This window comes from Octodon degus, unplaced genomic scaffold (assembly GCF_000260255.1).
Source record: "Octodon degus isolate 3935 unplaced genomic scaffold, OctDeg1.0 scaffold00043, whole genome shotgun sequence".
In the NCBI taxonomy this organism is placed as follows: Eukaryota; Metazoa; Chordata; class Mammalia; order Rodentia; family Octodontidae; genus Octodon; species Octodon degus.
The window spans coordinates 8,774,673-8,793,249 of record NW_004524619.1 but is presented as its reverse complement, the minus strand read 5'-3'; the positions used below and the strand labels follow the sequence as shown (position 1 = coordinate 8,793,249).

The window sequence follows — 18,577 nt, the reverse complement described above, 5'->3', positions numbered from 1 at the left end:
GAATAAAAAATAAATAAAATATGTTTCCCATCTCACAAAGTTCTGTGAGTTCTGGGCTTGGCAACAGCTGGGTAGATATACTGGGGGTACTTAGCTCCCGCTGTGGAGCTGGCACGTATGCTAAGAAGTGAAGGCATCTAGCCAAAGACGGGGGTGGGGGAAGAGCCTTTCTGCCATGCTAGACAATAAATGCAAAGTCAGAGATGGCAACAAGCACCACCTCTTTGAAGTTCTGGAGATGGCCAGGCTGTCTGGTTGAATCAGAGAGGCAGGGGGCAGCTGGATTAAGCATGACCTTGAATTTTATTTCGCACCAAATGGAGATCATTGCTTAAGCACAGTAATGACAGCTTTGTTTAATTTTAAAAGGCTCATCTGGCTGCTGGGGCACAAGGGCAGAAGCAGTACATAGAAGGTTTTCAGAAACAATTTGAGAACTAAAAGAATGAACAAAAGGTCCAGCCAGCGTAGGTGTCTGTTAGTCAAATATCACCTTAGGGGGGCTTTTGGGACCTTTGGCTGGAATTTGCAGAGGGGCTTCTTGCATCGTGAAGTCCCCTTATGTCATTAGAGTAAATGACAACCATAATATCCCCATAAGAGCCTGGGTTCTTGGGCTCTGTGTTGATCCCCAGTTGCCCTTCTTACCTCAAAGTTAGTACATGGCTCGCTGTGGGCACCCCTAGTGCCTCTACCCCTGTTAGGCCCTGGGGACCACTTACAGCATGGCTACTGGAGGGTGTGTGCGCAATGCACCCTTCCAACTCCTTCAGCAGTCAGTACTGAGCAACTCTTCTGTACCACACGCTGCACTGAGTTCTGAGAGCACTGTGTCCCTTAAGAAACAGCAGTGGGCCTTGTAAACCTACACCTTGCAGTGTAGAGTGAGGCTCTGCCAACTGAATAATCACTCACATACGTAGGCTAGGACACCCTGGCATAGGTGCTATGCAGGACAGCCCTGTGAGACTTTAGGAGTACCCAAGGCTCCCCAGTCAGAGAGAGCAGAGATGGGTGTCCCAAGGACATGATAATCGGGCTGGGCCCAAGGAGGAAGAAGGACTGTGCCTCAGAAGCTGAAGCAAATGTCTGGCATGGGTGTGGACCAACGAAGGCCACGTGGGTGGAGGGTCATGGAAACATGAGGAGCAGAGGAGCCCAGGGAGGTATGGAAGGCCAGGAGCACAGGCCGTGTCTACACAAGAAGGCCCTTCTGGCACCATAGGTCATTGGGAAACCCCAGAAGGATCATATACAGAGGGTGGCCCACTTGCTGAATCACTGAGCCCAATGCTGTACACTAAGCTCTTTTCACCCTTTGTCCTTGTATTCTCCAGGACGCCTTCACTGCCATGTGGGTGGCTGTGCACCCATTTTATGCATGAGCTGCGAGCTTCCGGCTTAGCAGAAGACCTGGGATTTGAATCCCATGTTTTGGGGTTAGATACTCTACTCCAAGGTTCTTAAAATTAAATGCCAAGGGGCCAGCTAGGCTGCAGCAGGCAGCAGTCCAAGGCCTGCATAAGTGCCTTGTTAAGGAGCCCATTAGTACTTGGACTCGAATATTCTCAGAGGCTGGAGATTCCAGATGGCTGGGAAAAGGATATTAATTATCTGTTTTTTTAAAGGAACTATGGCACTTGGGGAATTATAAGTGAGTTAATGTAATGTTAATACCTAGAAATATTCTGGAACAGATCATTTAAAAATCAATTTTCACATATGTAGAGAAAATGAGATTATTGAGCAATCACCAGAAGGCACTAGACCTTTGGAGAGGGCTGCAGCTGAGTAGCAATATATGTCACTTCCACGCAGGACACACATGCGCAGGAAGTTAGATATGTACTTGGCTCATTCAGAACTAACGTTCCTATTAATTTTTATTTTCTAATCTAAGTTGTAAAAATCTGGCTGTCCTCCCAGAGCAGAAAAGCGGGAAAAAGAAGCTAGTGAGAGAGAAAACAAAAATAAGCAAGGAGCCTGCTATCAGCCCTGTACTCTCTGCTGTTGTACATTTTATCCTGTTTCATAGGGGCCGGGGAGATGGCTCAGTAGAATAAGCACTTCCTTGGCAAGCTCCAGGGCCTGAGTTCAATCCCTGGTTTTGGGGGTGGGTGGGTGGGTGGTGGGGGAAGGAAGGCTGGAAGTGGTAGGGGTCACCGCTCCCTCTTGACAGAAACAAAAGCAGCCTGGGCCTGCGTAAGGGTGGCTCAGGAAGCAGCCGCAGTGCCGTCGCTGAGCATCAGCTCCCAGCCTTGATCTCATGGCCACTCGGATTTGCCTGGCTGGTACCTTGCCTTGTGAAGGGACCTAGAGTAAGTCCAAGTAGAAGGAGGCTCTGCGAGGGAGTTGGATTCCTCTCCTGGCTGGGATCTAACTTGAGAGGGAGAGGGAAGGATCTTCCTAGATGGTGGTGAAACATGGAGGTGTTTTCTTAAGAGGTTCAGATATAGGGCGAACATCCATCCATTCATCCATCCGTCCATCCGTCCGTCCGTCCGTCCGTCCGTCCATCCATTCATCCATCTATCCATCCATCCATCCATCCATCCATCCATCCATCCATCCATCCATCCATCCATCCATCCATCCCAGTATCCTGGATCAAGAGCCTCCAGGTGTCAGGCTGAATGGTAGAGATACAGAGGTGAGGAAGGCCCTGGTGAATTTGGGAAGGTACTAATGTCTCTGGAAAGCCAGGGAGGCCTGAGTCTTCCTGTCCTTCCTGGACACAACCATCCAAAACACACCCTTTAGGGATTTCCAGTGGGGTGAGTACCATAAAGGAAAAGGCCGAGAAACCCCCTGGGAAGGAGATAGGCTTCAGATGGAGTGGGGGAGCCCTGAGCCCCACGGGGGATGGGGGTGGAGCCCATCACAGTGCATTCCTGTTACTTGGGTTATGTGGGCTGGGTGCTGTGAGAGGAGGTTGCGATGGGGTAGTGAGGGAGTTTTACAGAGAAGAAGCTGGAGGTACATATAAGGAATGTATAAACGTTCAGTTAGCCTGGATATGAGTATCCTGTTCCTCCTATCTGTGTATTGATCTCCCTGCCCACCAGCCTTCACTCTTACCTGTTTCTCTTTCTCTCCCCTTTCTCTGGGGAGCCCTGAGCAATACAGTCACTAACTGCATAGGCCCTGGCTTTGTTGCAGAGCGAATGCTCCGTCTCCAGCCTTGAGGCTGGATTTTATGAGTTGCTCTTATCATCAGGTTCAGTGACAAATGAGTGTCAAGAGAGGCACAGGCCACCTCTCGGGGAGTTCACGGTAGGTTGTCTCCGCAGTGTGCATTCACAGGAAACAATTAGAAAACTTCCCTGGGACAAGTCATTCCCAAGCCAAGCGGTGTGGAATGGATACTTCCGGCCCGCGGAGCAGATCGTTTGCAGTGGTGTCTTGGAGTTCTGTCATGGAACTTCCCAGCACAGAGGGGAAGCAGAAGCCACGGTGCCTGTTGCGGGGCTGCACACTTGCACCCTTGGGGAGACTGAAAGAATCCTGATGCTTTGGGTCCCACCCAGGGATTGGAATTGAATTGTTCTGAGGTTTGGCCAGAGTTGAGAAGCACTGCCTTAGGATTTTTTGATGTATGAGATTAAGTGGCTCTCACATGAAAAGAGTAGAGAAGAATCATGGCAGGGTTCAAAGAAACTAGGGCTTCTAGGCCATCTCATGCCAGCTGCTTAGTTTTTGTAAATAAAGTTTTATTGGAATGCGGCCACACCCATTTGTTTATGGATCATATTTGGCTGCTTTCAGTAAAAACATCCAAATTGAATATTGCAAAGGAGACTGTCTGGTCTGCAAAACCTAAAATATTTACTATCTGGCTCTTTACAAAACAAAATTTGCCAACCCCCAAACTGGGGCGTGATGAATTTTCAAGTAGTGTGGGAAAGACTGGCCCACAATTCAGTGGATGGCATCCCTCTCTCCGGCTGAGATGCTGGCTCAGGAACTCTCTGAATACACACAGGCCATCACCACCGGCTATCAGGGAGGGCCACAAACAGAGACTTCTCACTGTCTAGTGATACTTCCTGCTGAGTATAAAGATGGACCCTTGTGGCATCTCTGTCACAACTGCAGATTGCCAGCTTGTGTGTCAGTGGCATTGAAGGAAGAGAACGGCCTGCCAGCCAGCCCTTAGGGAACCCGTAGAATTGTTGAGATATCTTTAAGCTCCACCCTTGTCCTCTGTGTCTTCTGGGGACAGGACAGAGCAGTGGGCATTGTGACCACTTCTTGAGCTACTTTTGTGCTACTCCTCAGGCCTCAGCCCTCCGTCCCAATGTGTGACCGTGCCTGTTCAGTGACATGACTGTTCCCTACATTTTCCCTTTCCTCAATCCACGCAGGTTACTGTCTTCCTAACCTTCTGGGCAGCTTTCCTGGACTCATGCATCTGGGAGAGATTGATTACAAAAACCGGTGTCAACCCGTAAGAGACCAGTTGACCAAACAGATTCTGATAGTGGCATCCAATCAGGCAACCAACAAGCGATTATCAGGCCTGTGACAGTGATGAGCAATCGCAGGCCCAACTCCTACAACTGGTCCCATTGTGGACTTGGGTATGGGTAAAGCATTTGAAAAAGGACATATAAAGTGATCCTCATGTCACTTTGTGGATAACTAAATGTCAGCTCAATTTTGAGAGTGCTAAATACTTCCTTCTTAAATTTAAGGTATGTATTGGTCATTCTCAGAAAGAGCTAAAGGCTCTAAGAAGTATATAGCACAGGATCCTCTCTGTGTCTCTTTCAATCTAGCTCTTCCTGAATTTGCTAAACTTTATTTAAAAAAATACTTCCTTGTCAGTATTCTGTAGGGTGACTCATGGTTTCATAAGGTTTAGTAAAGTCCTGCTTCAGGAATGTTGCTCTGAGGTACAGCAGAGAAGTTCGCACCAGAGACCACTCAGAGCGAGCCCCTGGGATGTCCAAAGGGACGCCACCACTTTAGTTTTCATTTGTTTGATGTCACTGGGGCAGTGGGTTTTTTACATGTTAGCAAAACAAAAGGTACTGCATGGGTTAGAAATAAATACTGTGTGTATAATGAGGCTTAAAATTTTCAGTGAGAAGAGAGCTCAGTCTACAACAAATTCTAGAAAGTTCCGGTTCCTCACCCAAAGTTCCAGATCGTCTCTGCTCTGGGCCTGCCTGCTTTCCCACGGTCACCTGCAGCTTGGCCAGCCTGACACGCTGCTTGTCCCCTTCCCAACTTGACTGTCCTGCAGCTTTGTTTCTGTCTCTCTGTCTTCTCTCCTTTTGGCATGGCACAATCCTCCAATCTCCAAGGCCCCGTCCTGCCACACCTTTCCTGAGGATCCCCTTAAGCCAGAGAAATTGTTGTTATTTTTGAATTACTACTCTCAAATATCTGATAGCACCCTACTGCAGGGAGTGGCCATGGGCAAAGTGATTGTGTCCTTTTGAAAATTTCTGAAAAATAAGGGCTTCTTGGAACAGCGAGGCTTGTTGTTCCTTGTGTGTTTCGTCCATCCGTGGCTGTCTCTTCAGGCCGTGACAGCACTGTGGACTAGTACTGTCTGGAACCGAGCATAGCCTACAATATTTACTGTCTGAGCCTTGACAGAGGAAGTCTCCCCACTCCTGCCGTACTGAATACCTTCAGATGCGCCCTCACTGAACTGCGGCATTCCCACCTGGGGACAGGCCAGCTTCTGTGAAAGCAGTGTAGTACTCACCACTTTGCCCCTGGTATTTTATATGCCACATTTTGTTCCCTGGATTAGTTCCCTTTGTGCCCCTGTCACACTTAGTAGGTCATCAGATAATACTCCCAAAAGAATTAATTTACTGTGACCCCATGGGTGACAAGGATTCAGAAAGACCGAGGTGCCTTGGACCAAACACATCTTTTCCTCAGTCAATCATGTGGACAAAGCCACCGAACCTCATCATTGCCACAATGCATTCCAAGCCCTGAGAAATGAATCTTCTTGTTTGTACTGAATCAGCCTTTTGAAAATCAATACAGACAGACAAATGGATTCGGGGCGGAGGAGCAGACCACACAGCCATCCACGGTAAACAATGACTGCCAGTGAGCAAAGCCACGCTTATGTTTCCACCCTTACTGAATCTGCATTCTGGGCTCTGAGGATTACTCAATTAAATGGCAATTTAGAAGCTGCCTCCAGAGACCCTGTGGGTGCACGTTACTGCGCTGTCCTTTACCCAGTGGGCCAAGGCTTTGTTTGGTTAATGTAGCTTCCAGTTACTGTAAATGACAGAATGGAACTGAAGATTTCAGTTGGCGCAATTCTTGGGTCTGTGGAAGAGCTGGACTTTCCTTAATAGAGTGCTGGGGTGAGAACTGCTACCAGCATGACTTGTACAAAGCAGTTGTTTCAAAAGAGAGGGCCTTCTTGTCCTTTGCCTCGGACACTGCATGGGTTGGTCACAGTACAAGGCGCAAAACGCATTCCCATAGGTGGTGTTTTATTGAAAGATATAGCTTCTTTTGTTTGTGAATGCCAATACATTGAGCCTTAAAAAATGGTTAGGTGGGGAATTTGTCCTCTTGAGCTCAGTTTATGCAAAGATATTAAATTGATAATTCAAAAACTTAAGGTTTTTTGTGAATGATATTTTTGAGGCCTTAATTCCTATGGAGTAAAATGTTCTTCAGTATATAATTCAGTATATCATAAGAATTGGATACCCATGCTGAGTAGCCCCTGCTTTGTAAAGACACAGCCTGTCCAGGACTGTAGGAAGCTCACTTCCCTCTCCCAGGTGACAACTAACTGTCCTTTATCCTATAGCCAACCCGGTTGGCATCATAATTGAACAATTACCTTGCCTGCTCTAGTGCATTCTATAACTGGTATCATACCTACAAACTCCATTCAGTCTGCTTCCTTTCCCTCGTGCTTGTGAGATTCGTTCTTACTTCGAGCATTAGTATAATTTGTTCCTCCTTTCTGTACAAATCCATTAGATGAATATATCACAGATTTGTTTATTCCTTTACCTGTTAATGAACATTTAGGTTATTTCTAGTTTGGGGCTATTAGGAACAGGGGTTTTATTTTTTAATGAACATTCACTTAAATATTTTTGTGGGCGTATGTTTCAGTGTCTCTTTGGTAAACACCTTGGCGTGGAATTGCAGGCTCATAAAGCAATGTGTGTTGAACTTCACAAGAGGCTGCAAATATTTTCCCCAAAATGTTTGTAGCATTTTATATTTTCACAAGCAATATATACAAGTTCAGATGGCTCCATATCATACACAATATTAAATATTATCAGAAGTTTTGGATTTAGCTTTTGTATAGGTATAAAACAACATCTGTTGGGCTTTTATTTTGCATTTGGCAGCTGGCTAACGACTTTGAACACATTTTAGTCTGCATTAGAACATCCTCTGTAACATGAATCCATATTATTACTGACATTTGAAGATGATTTATAGGGGTTTAATACATATTCTGAGTACAAATCATTTGTCACACTATCAAACAATGAATACTTTGTCCTTAACAGTACCTTTTTGTATTTGTTCTAGTAACAGTGGTTTGATAACCAGAGGTATGGAATTTTCATAAAGTTCAAATTATGAATGTTTAAATTACAAGTGCTTCGTGTATTCTAAAGAATCAGTGTGTACTTGCTGGCCCCCAAATGCTCTTCATTTATTTCTCCAAGAAAAGAAATATTATAAGTTTGTTTTGGCATTTAAGTCTGTCATTCACCTTGCATTAATGTGTGTGTGTTGGAAGGAGAGGAGGATGTCTTCACTTATTACTTTATCTTGTATGTAGTCCAGGGTACACAGGGTCTCACTATGCAGATGGGACGCGTCGTGATCCTCCTGTTTTCAGCCTCCCAAGGGCTCCGCCACGCCCAGTCGCCATCGCTGTCTCAGTGCGCCCTGAGGGCGGGGCTGGCAGGGCAGGTGCAGCCAGGGACTGAACCCCCACGCCGGGCTTGGTTTTTATACATATACTATTTGTTCCAGGGCAATTTATTGAAAATTCCTTTTTCATTAAGGCACCTTTCCTGGAAGTCAGTCGTCTGTGTATGTATGGTGCCTTTACTTCTGGGCTTTTGTCTTCTTTATGGTCCTTTTTGGCTATCGTGATGCTCACAGCGCTCTGTTTTGCTTAGAGAAAGGCGTAAGTTGAGGAATGTGCGTCCCTGGATGTTTTCCTTCTGTTTACTGTTGTTTCAGGTATTTAGGTTGCTTTGATATCTGTGTGAAATTTCAAGTTAGCTTGGCAGTTTCTGTAAAATGATTGTTGGTATTTCCTCAAGATCTCATTGCTGGGCTGGAGAGATGGCTCAGTGGTCTAAAGCACCTACTTAGAACAAGCCAAGCGAAGCACAGGGACTGTGGTTCAATCCCCCAGCACCACATGCCAGCCAGCCCCGCCCCCTGGTGGACTGAGCTGGCCACACACACACACACACACACACACGCACAAATAAATAAAATTTTTTAAAAAAAGATCTCATTGCCATAATGGATCACTTTAGGAAGAATGAACATCTTAATAGGGACTTTGCTATTCTTGAGCAAGGTATCTAGGTTGATTTATGTAAGTTTTCTGTAATTTCTCTCAAAAAATTTAAAGTTTTCAGGGCTTAATAGCTTGTAGAGAGTCCATATTTTTAAAAAAACTGGTATTTGATAAGCATAACTGTTCGATATTGTTTATGGTGTTGCCATTGCTGTTATTTTAAATTCCTAATTTTTTAATATTCTTTTTTGTCTTTTTTATATTTTATTTTGAAAAGTAAAAACAGAAGCAAAAACAAATAGAAAAAAGACAAACAGGGTAACATACAACAATGCATCTGTTACAGATTTTCAAAACAGGATTAGCTAATTAACAGTGGTTGTTATATTATCTTTATTGTCAAATCTGTTGCTCAGATTAACAGATTCAGTCACATAAGATTGGGGAAATAATTGAATATTGGCATTTGCTTTCAACAAATCTAATTTTTTTCCTTGTCTTTTTTGATTTAATTGATTTTAAAGAGAGAATAAAAACTGAGAAGACATTAGGCACGGTACACATTTAGAAGACCCAGAGAAGAGGCATTCAACCGCAGGTTTTGTATTAGACGTTGTTCTTCTTGATGGAGTTAGTTGCTCAGATCATAGCTATCAGCCTACGGAGTTAGTCAAGGTGCAAATTCTAAACCTTAACTGCTACTTTCAAAAAACTGATGGAAATTATGAGTACAATCATCTCAGCCATTCTGTATATATACTTACATGTTTTTCCCTCCTTCCTTTTTTTCTTTTGTCCTTTCTCTCATCATTATTTAATCCTTAGCTTCAGTTTCTTTTTGTTTTACTGTATCTGTTGTACCTTTCAGGTTTTATTTATTTTTTCAGATTTTTATACCAAGGAAACAATATGATATTTACACGTGGGTCTGATTTACTTCACTCAGAAGTATTGACTCTAGACATTTTGGTTGTTTCCAAGATTTGGCTATCACAAATTGTGCTGCTATAAACATGTGTTCTTTTTAAAAAAATTTTTTTTTAATATTTATTTATTTATTTAGTGTGTGTATGGCCAGCTCAGCCCACCAGGGGGCGGGGCTGGCTGGCATGTGGTGCTGGGGGATTGAACCACGGTCCCTGTTCTTTGCTTAGCTTGTTCTAAGTAGGTGCTTTAGACCACTGAGCCATCTCACCAGCCCTGTGCTGCTATAAACATAGGTTCACATATATCACTATGCGTGATGCTTTTGGTTCTTCTGGTTTCAGACTGGCCTTGAACCCCCTATGTAGGTCAGGCCAGCCTGGAACTTGTGGTGATCCTCCTGCCTCAGCCTCCTGAGTGCTGTATTACAGAGGTGTGCCACCACCTTCCACTTGTGTTCTATCCTGTGACTTGTATTTGTGTTCTATCCTGTGACTTTCATGAATTTTTATTAGAGTAAACTCCATGGTTTCCTTAGAGTTATCTATTTAGATAATCATATTTTCTGCAATTAAAGACATCTTCCTTGACCACAAGTATAATGATTTCTAATTATAATTACATCTCTATTACTACTTTTGAGATTATGCCCTGGTTCTCCGGTATTTAGTGATTTTTCTCCCTTGTTTCTTTGCTTTGGAATGTTTCCACTGACATCTGCTCAGGATCCCTGCTGAGATGTCTCAAGAAGTGCTCATTTCTGTTATAGTTCCTCTTTTAGGTATTCAGTATTACTGCTCTTGAGAATGATGATCTGTCCGTGCATCTTACGCATCTGTCTTATATGTTACCTGCTTTTCCTGTGCATTCCCTTATCATGTTCCTCACGGCTCTTCAAAGGTCCTGATCTGATTTTCCTACCACACCTTCCTCTGACTATCTTGCAAGGTTGCTCTGAAGGTGTACAAATTCTGGAGAGAACTTGTATTCAAATTCTGGTTCTGCTTGTACCTCCGTTTCCTTATCTGTAAGCAGGGAATGCTGATAAAAATTCACTTCATGAAACTGCTAGGAGAATCAAATAAGTTCACATGTGAAAAGCTTCAGTAATTCTTGGTACAAGCTGAACATTCCATGTATGTTGCGTGACAGCAACGTAACCATCTGTAAAGGTGCCCGCACGTTCCCATCGGGTTTTCCCGGCTGTCCTCTCTGCGAGGGCTGCCTCCTCTAGCTCTCTGGCTTCCTATCCTCATTCCATCTCTCTGAAAGTGTCTCACAGCAGCAAGATTTGCCCTGAATGCTGTGTAGAGACTCCTGCTCTTACTCTGCTTTCTGTTTCATGGTAAGGATTATGCTCGGACACATTCCGTGTACACTTGTTTTTGTTATTGTTGGTTTTCAAAGTCCCTCAACTTAAATGGAAGTTGTGTCTTGGGAGGGTCTGTCTTCAGAGTTTAAAAAACAAAATTTTTTTAGGGGGGGCAGTTTTCTTCATGTTCATGTAAGAAAGTACTGTATAGCCCTTTTAAATTCTGGGTTTTCCGGAATGTTTAATGGCACTGACAAATATTTATGTAGTATTATTACACTGTGTAAAAGCAGCTACAGGTAGTATATAAAACAGACAAAGGGGATAGGAGCTGACCAGGTCCACAAGTGAGGGCTAGCACATGGCCACGCCCAGGCGGTGTGCACAGCCCCATCTGAGGCTGCTTGTAATATTTTCTGTCTTTCTCTTTCAGTATGAATACTTCAATGCTGTGCTGATCAATGAAAGAGACAAAGATGGGAACTTTTTGGAGCTGGGGAAGGAATTCATCTTAGCTCCCAACGATCATTTCAATAACTTGCCTGTGAACATCAGCCTGAGTGACGTGCAGGTGCCGACCAACATGTACAACAAAGGTAAGGCTCCCTGCTGCCGAGGAGCAGCGGCAGAAGGGGCAGGGCCATGCGGGCCCAGGCTGGCTGGTTTGCATGAGGTACTGCTCAGTTTTTATTTATTTGTTCCTTTATTTATTTATTTATTTATTTATTTAGCTTTTTGAGACAGGGTCTCATTATTTGCTGGTCTTAAACTCATTGTGTAGCCCAGGCTGGCCTTGAACTCATGGTGATCCTCCTGCCTCAGCATCCTGAGTGCTGGGATAATAGGCATGCGCTGTCATGTCCAACTATTTAGTTTTTTCAACACATTTATGAGCTGAGTACATTAGACTTGAGTTGGGTGGATGAAGCCCAGGTCTGTTGTGCGTGGAGACCGGAGTGCCTGTTTTCCTGACTTGTGTTTCCATCCAGTGCTCAAACATGTGGTTCAGGGCAGCAGAGTATTTCTACAAAGAGCCAGAGAGTGCATTCTTAGACATTGCCAGCCACAGCATCTGTATCGCAACCTCTCTGCTTTTATGGTGCAAAAGCAGGCCGGAACAGTGTGCCGCTCAGTGGGCGTGGCTCTTTTCCAGTAGAACTTTCTATCTACAGAAAAGATGCAAGCTGTAGCTCACTGCCACCTGTGTGAATCCTTCTGTCATCTGCCCCACCTCCCCCAGTGGTATGGAAGGGGTGGGGCGCTCCTGAGGCTGCCCTGGGATCGGATAGCCTCCTTGCTCAGTGCGCAGAGCAGCATGAACCATAAAGCACAGAGCTACCTGCTTTTAGGCTGGTATCCCTTAGGCTGGGCTTCCCAGAAGCAACAGACTACTTTCCCCCAAATTCCCATCTGCCTCCAAAAGGAAATTTTAAAATATCTCTGAAGAAGGTGTTATGGCTTGGATTTGGATGTTCCCCCAGCAAAAGTCTCATCAAGTCATAAGTGGGGCTTGGAAGAGGTGGCTGGATCCAGGGTTTGTGATGCTGGGATCAAGGACACAACACCAGGATTAAGGGTGTGAGTGTCACCCATCCCAGGCCAGGGACAGAAGGGGTTGTTGCTTCCTACGGTCTACCTGCCCTGATCTGCTGTATTCTGTTACTCACCCCTTGGCCCTGCCACCCTGCCCTGGAGCCAGCCAGCTGTGAACTGAACCTTCCACAAACTGTAAACTGAAATAAATCTTAAATCCTTAAAAAAAAAAAAGAAAAAAAAGAAATGTCAAGGCTGGAGAGATACCTCAGCAGCCCAAGTGCCTGCCTGGGAAGCGCAAGGTCTAAAGTTTTCATTTTTAGAAAGATTTGAGTTACAAATTTAGTTTTGTTTACTAGGTAGATCGTAATGGCCACAGACTGTACCTGCGTTTTCCTCCTTGAGTGGTTGCGAGGACCAGATCAAGATGTTGCCCCTAAATTGTTCTTCATGTTTTTGCCCTTATCATTATGGTGTGGGCGTTTGCTCTCCTTTGTCATACCTGGAAGGTTCCTAACACACAGCTCGAGATCAATAAGTCAGAAAAATCATAGTGGCTTTCAAGGCAAAAATCTGTCCCATTATCTGTCATCAAGGTACCAAGGATGTCAGTGGCCAGTTTTTAAGTTTTTATTATTTTATTTAAAAAAAAATTAAAAATCTTTTTATGTATTTATTTATTTGGTACAGGTCTTGCTATGCAGCTTGGACTCATAGTGGTCCTCCTGTCCCAGCCTCCCCATTGTTGGGGTTACAGGCATGCACCACCATGTTCGGTTTTGGTGGCCAGCTCAGCATGCCTGGGGTTCTGGGGCTGGCATGGCATGCGGTACCAGGGATCCAGTCTGGGTCCTTGAGCTTGCCAGGCAGGTGGTTAGACTACTGCGCTATCGCCCCAGCCCTAGTATGTTATGTCTAAAAAGGTTATAGCACATTAATAATATAGAAAGATGAGGTTCATTTGGGAAATTAGTGCATTCATAAAACTTGCTTTTTTATTTATTTATTTATTTTTTTTCCAGAACCGGGGATTGAACTCAGGCCCTTGCGCTTGCCAGGGAAGCCTATATTCCACTGAGCCATCTCCCCGGCCCCTAGTGCATTCATTTGATCTTTCTTTCCTTTTTTTTTTTTTTTTGCAGTACTAGAGATTGAACTCAGGACCCTGCACTTGCCAGGCAGGTGCTTATTCTACTGAGCTATCTCCCCAGCCCTAATAATTTTAATTTTTTTATAATTTTTATTTTTATTTATTTATTGCGGTACTGGGGATTAAATTCAAGACCTTACACTTCCCAGGCAGGCACTTAGGCCGCTGAGCTTTCTCTCCAGCCTTGACATTTTTGGCTGGCTCCAAGGCAGGGTGGCAGGGCCAAGGGGTACTGCAGAGGAGCAACAGAATACAGCAGAACAGGGCCGGTAGATGGTAGGAAGCAACAACCCTTCTGTCCCTGGTCCGGGATGGGCGGCACTCACACCCTTAATCCTAGCATTGTGTCCTTGATCCCAGCATCACAAAAGCCCCACTTATGACTTGATGAGACTTTTGCAGGGAGAACATCCAAATCCAAGCCATAACACCTTCTTCATATATTTTTTAAAATTTCCTTTTGGAGGCATTTGGTCTAAAGTTTTCATTTTTAGAAAGATTTGAGTTACCAATTTAGTTTTGTTTACTAGGTCTGGGATTTTTTCAGGCTATTTCTTCTTGGGTTAATGTCTGTAGTTACTGGCTTTTATAGCATTAGTTTATTTGATCTGAGTAGACCACTTGAGATCTCTCGTGCTGTTGGCAATAATTATTAGCCCTTTTGATATCGATTGCATCTGTAATATCTTGGCCATCCGATCCAGTCTCAGGCTCACACCGAGTGTGTAATAATCAAAGGGAAGAGCTGCCGGTTTGAATCTTGCTCTTCTCCCTATGTGAGGCTAAGCATGTACTTTTGTCTTCCTGAGCCTCAGTTTTCTTTGTACAGTTGCAAGCGGGATGCCACCTTCTTCCAAGGCTTCCAGAGAAGGCGTAAAATGATGCACGTGTAGCTCCTTGCATAGCAGTCGCTCCCTGGAAGTGCTGAGTGCACTTTGGCTGTTGTTGGTATTATTGGGGAATAGCATGGATAGGAGTTGAGCTTCCGCGTTGATCTAGGGAGCTGTTTAAGGAGCTTGGTCAATGATAACACCTCCTTCCTTTTTTTTCTTATGTATTTGGTACAGGGTCTCACTACACAGCTTGGACTTGTAGTTGATCCTCCTGTTTTCAGCCTCCCCAGTGGAGGGATTGCAGGTGTGTAATTCCAGTGGAGGGATTACGGGTGTGCGCCACTACACCCAGACTCAGTGGTTCAGCATGCCCGGGGGCAGAGCCAGTGTGGTGTGCGGTGCCGGGGATAGAACCCGGTCCTTGTACTTGCCTAAGCAGGTGCTTATTCCGCTGAGCTATCGCTCCAGCCCAATGATAGCTTCTTCTAACTCACTGTTTCTGAAACTTTGTTCTTATGGATGGATGCTCAAGGTCCTCTTTTGTTTGTTTGTTTATGTGTTATCCATCCTTAAGACTTAGTGGAGGAAGTCCACTGTTCCTTAATTGTGCCGAGTTACTGGAGATCCCGTGGTGAATCAGACACAGCCCCTCCCTCAAGGTGCTTATAATTGAGCTTGAAACAGACAGGGAGCACAAGACAATTAGCAGACCCAGTTTTCATGACACAGTCATCATCTTGGAAAGACAGGGGACAGTGAATGAGCCAAAGAGGGACCCTACCACTTTGCATGGCAGGAGGACCCAAACTGGCCTTTTCTTCTCTCCCCTTTTAGAGAAATGGCGTCAGCATGAGCTACCTTTAGAGGTCTCTGCAGCAACCCAGTGTTTGCCCTGCGCTCGAAGGAGACAAAAAGAATTGAGCTTTGGCGAGCTGCTGTGCAGAGCTTAGTCCTCCAGGGTGATCTTGCAGGCTGATGACAACCAAAATGATTCTGCCCTTTTGGGCAGTGTGGCTGGAGGAGGTTGTCTTTTCAGCACTAAATACATGCCAAGCGGAAAGTGAAAAATTGACAAGGTTTTACAGAGTCAGGCGTAAAAGAATGCAGAAGGATCTTTTAAAATATGACAGCTGCCTTAAGGTTGCTGGAGCCATTGGCACAGTTACAGATTTAATTGCCCCTTGAACATTAAAGACGTAATAGCACCTTTCTGTGCTAGCAGGGCTCAGGGGACGCATACCACCATTGATCACATGGGCTATAGAATTGTGCTTGTGAGAAGCACTAAGCAGAATATTAAAAGACAGTCCGATCACTTGAGCCATGCGAGGTAATTATTTAAAGTCATCTTCAGTGGCAGGATGACTGCTGTGGCCTGCCTGTCATCCTCTACCTGGACCTGACTGTCACCCCTCCGGGCGGTGGGGCATTGCTGCCAGGCACTAAATCCTGTCTTAGGCAGCGAGGAGCTGCCCAAGAGAAAGACGGGGACTTCAGGAGCATTCCTGTTTCTAATTCCAACCAGGCCCAAGCAGTTTTTTTTCTCAAGCTGCAGAAACATATTTCCTATTTCGAAGGCTCTCCAACTCAGATCTAGCTTTTCATGACATGTCTTCAAACCTTGCTATAAGCCTGGTCCTTGGCTGTTTGTTCCTAGGTTTGAAGTCTTGCCCTGAACAAAGGAATCCTGTGCCCGGCCGCTTGATCCTGGGACTTGGGTCCTGTGGGTACATAGCGCAGTGGTTTGAGACTTCTTAGAAGCTGCTGCTGTAGTCATGCTCTTGGGTGGGGTTTCCCGCCCCAGATGAAGCCAGCTGTAAACTCTCCCCTCTTCCTCCCATCTGCTCTGCCTCCTTGGCTCAGCTCAGCGCTTCCCTCTGGGTGGCTTCCTCTGGGGCCCTGATGGCCCTGAGGCATCCCAGGCTGTGCCACCCAGGCAAGCTGAGCCACTGCCCATGTGAAGCCAGAGAGCCACTCCTGGTCCCCAGCAGTGCGTCTTAGGGTTCTCAGGTGCCCAGTCAGCAGCTTCTCCGCAAGACCTCTGACTAGCTCATTGCTGAGCCCTGCTCTGGCACCCCAGCCTGGCGGTCTTACTTCCAGGGAGACACTGAGAAGAATGGGGGCTTGTATATGTAGCGCTGTGAGTGGCTCCATGTCCTCCCTGCATGAAATGTGACCCAGGATTCTTGTGAGGGCTTGATGAATTAGCAGAGAATTCACAGAATTCTTAAAAACACTGTATGCTGAAGTTGTATCAAATTGACTATGCATGCACATACTTCTAGCATGTACATCTGCACTTACGTATTTTGTGTGTGTATACACATATGCACAATGTCTGTATATGTGAGGGTGTGTGTGTGTGTGTGTGTGTGTGTGTATGATAATTACTATTAATCAACTCCTTTTCTCCCACTTTTCTTCACCCAGGTGGATTCCCTTTGTTGTCCTTCCATCATATTGCGTGGTACTGCTAACTCCTATTATTCCTGCCTTTCCCTTTCCTGTTTATCCAAGTGATCCTCCTTAAAAAGCAGAACAAGCCCAGCCTCCTTACCCCCTCAGGTCTGCGGTGAAATGTGGTCTTGGTGCATCGCATTCTGTGGTCCATCACCTCCACCCTTTGCTCCTTCGCTTGGGCTTCTCTGCAGGCAGCTGATCCAGCCCAGCACTTCCTTTCCCACCAGCAGCCTACTTTTTGCATAAGAGAGTTCCACAGTTGTCTTTCCTACAGGGCTGTGAGAGGTCAGCCAGGGTTGTAACATGCAAGCAACAGAAATGGGCCCTGGCTGATTTGAATGGAAAAGAAACTTTTACAAAAAGATGTCAAGTGATACACACTCTTCAGAGAAGACTTCGCTTTAGGAAACAGCTAATAGAGAAGGAGAGTGAGGATCACAGTCACCCCAGAGCCAGGCTGGAGAGACCCTTATGCCACCAGGCTTGGCCTCCTGCCCTCCAACATGTCTCTTACTGCACAAAATGTCTCCGTCTCATCTGTCTCATTCACAAATTGGAGTTGAGAATCTCATTGGTCTGGTACAGGGGTTCTATTGAAAATTAAGCATCTAGGAAGATGCCTGGCACCCACTGGCCACACCCTCTAAAATGTGTAGGCTGAAATCTAAGCATCAAGGTGATGGTATTAGAAGTCAGGGCCTTCAGGCAGTCTTAAACGGGTATGCGGAAGAGGGTAGTGTGAACTGAGCCCAGCAGCAGCAGGGACAGCTACTTCTCTCTCGCTTTGCTGGAAGCCAGCAAGGTAACCACGGAGTCTGGGAGGGTTGGGCAGGCAAGGCAGTGAGAGGCTGTGAGAATCACCAGGAGATCACACAGACCATGGTGCTGGGCACAACGTGGTTTCCAGCTTCTTCCCAGAAGAAGCCTCTGGTAGAACCCCTGGGACTTGCTCACTCTGGAGAGGAGAGAGCAGGAGGAATCCTTCAGGGCCTTGCTTGGAGAACATCCGGGGCAGCAGAAGGTATGTGGCTCACCGAGGGCTGGGTGAAGGCTGGGGCCTCAGAGAGCAGAGGCAGTGTCTGTTTCCTGAAGGAAGAGCCCGAGCCCTACACAGGTCATTCAATAGATAGGAAACCAAGACTTGTTTCAAAGTGAGAAGAGTGAAGTTTGTAATTGAGAACTCTTTCCACTTTGTTCCTTCACAGAGGAAGGGCAGACATGAGCTGGAACCCTGTCTTGATTCAATGGAGAGGTTAAGGGAGAAGCAGCTGGCCCAGCACAGGTGACAGCGGTGGTGTAGGGTGGAGTCTGGTGGGCTGTTGGCTAGATCAGTGATGGAGAACCTTGTGGAGACCGAATGCCAAACTGCAGCCCAAAACCCACTTACATGCTGCAGGGTGCTAGCACTGTAACTCAATGTGATCACTGAGGTTTTACTTTAGAAAAAATAATCCAAACATTGAGATCTTCTGTCTTATAAGAAAAACATACTAACATATGGGCTTGAGGCTTGTCACCACCAGTCTAGACTGTTTCTTCATCTTCTGGACTTCCCAGAAGGGCATCTCATCAGACCAAGAATGGGCTAATGGAGTATGCAGGACTTGGGGGCTCAGCTCCCGAAAATGAAAGTAGCTTTAGGAAGACCCATGACCACTGCGACAGAGCCCAAGGAAGCAATTTGTCTGTTTTAATCCAATAGGTTTTTTAAAAAAAGCCCAGAGGCAAAGCAAAGGTCTGAGGAGGTGAATTCGGTCCCTGGCTTAAAAGCTGAGGGTGCAGTGGGCAGGATCCTCGGGTTTCAATTTGTCAGATGTCTCAACCTATTTTTCAAATGGTAGATTTGATAAAACACAAAGTAC

General features: G+C 45.6%; 1 protein-coding gene across 2 annotated transcripts in view; it reads left to right on the top strand.

The window, feature by feature from the left end:
- Positions 1–18,577, top strand: part of Cacna2d3 (calcium voltage-gated channel auxiliary subunit alpha2delta 3) — a 954,216-nt gene that overhangs the window by 349,202 nt on the left and 586,437 nt on the right. For both annotated transcript variants that reach the window (XR_002821195.1, XM_023715780.1), the window contains exon 5: positions 11,173–11,335. Coding sequence is in view for 1 of the 2 variants with exons in the window: in XM_023715780.1 (XP_023571548.1) it covers positions 11,173–11,335 (163 nt within the window). In the remaining variant the exon portion in view is untranslated. The remainder of the gene's footprint in view (positions 1–11,172; positions 11,336–18,577) is intronic.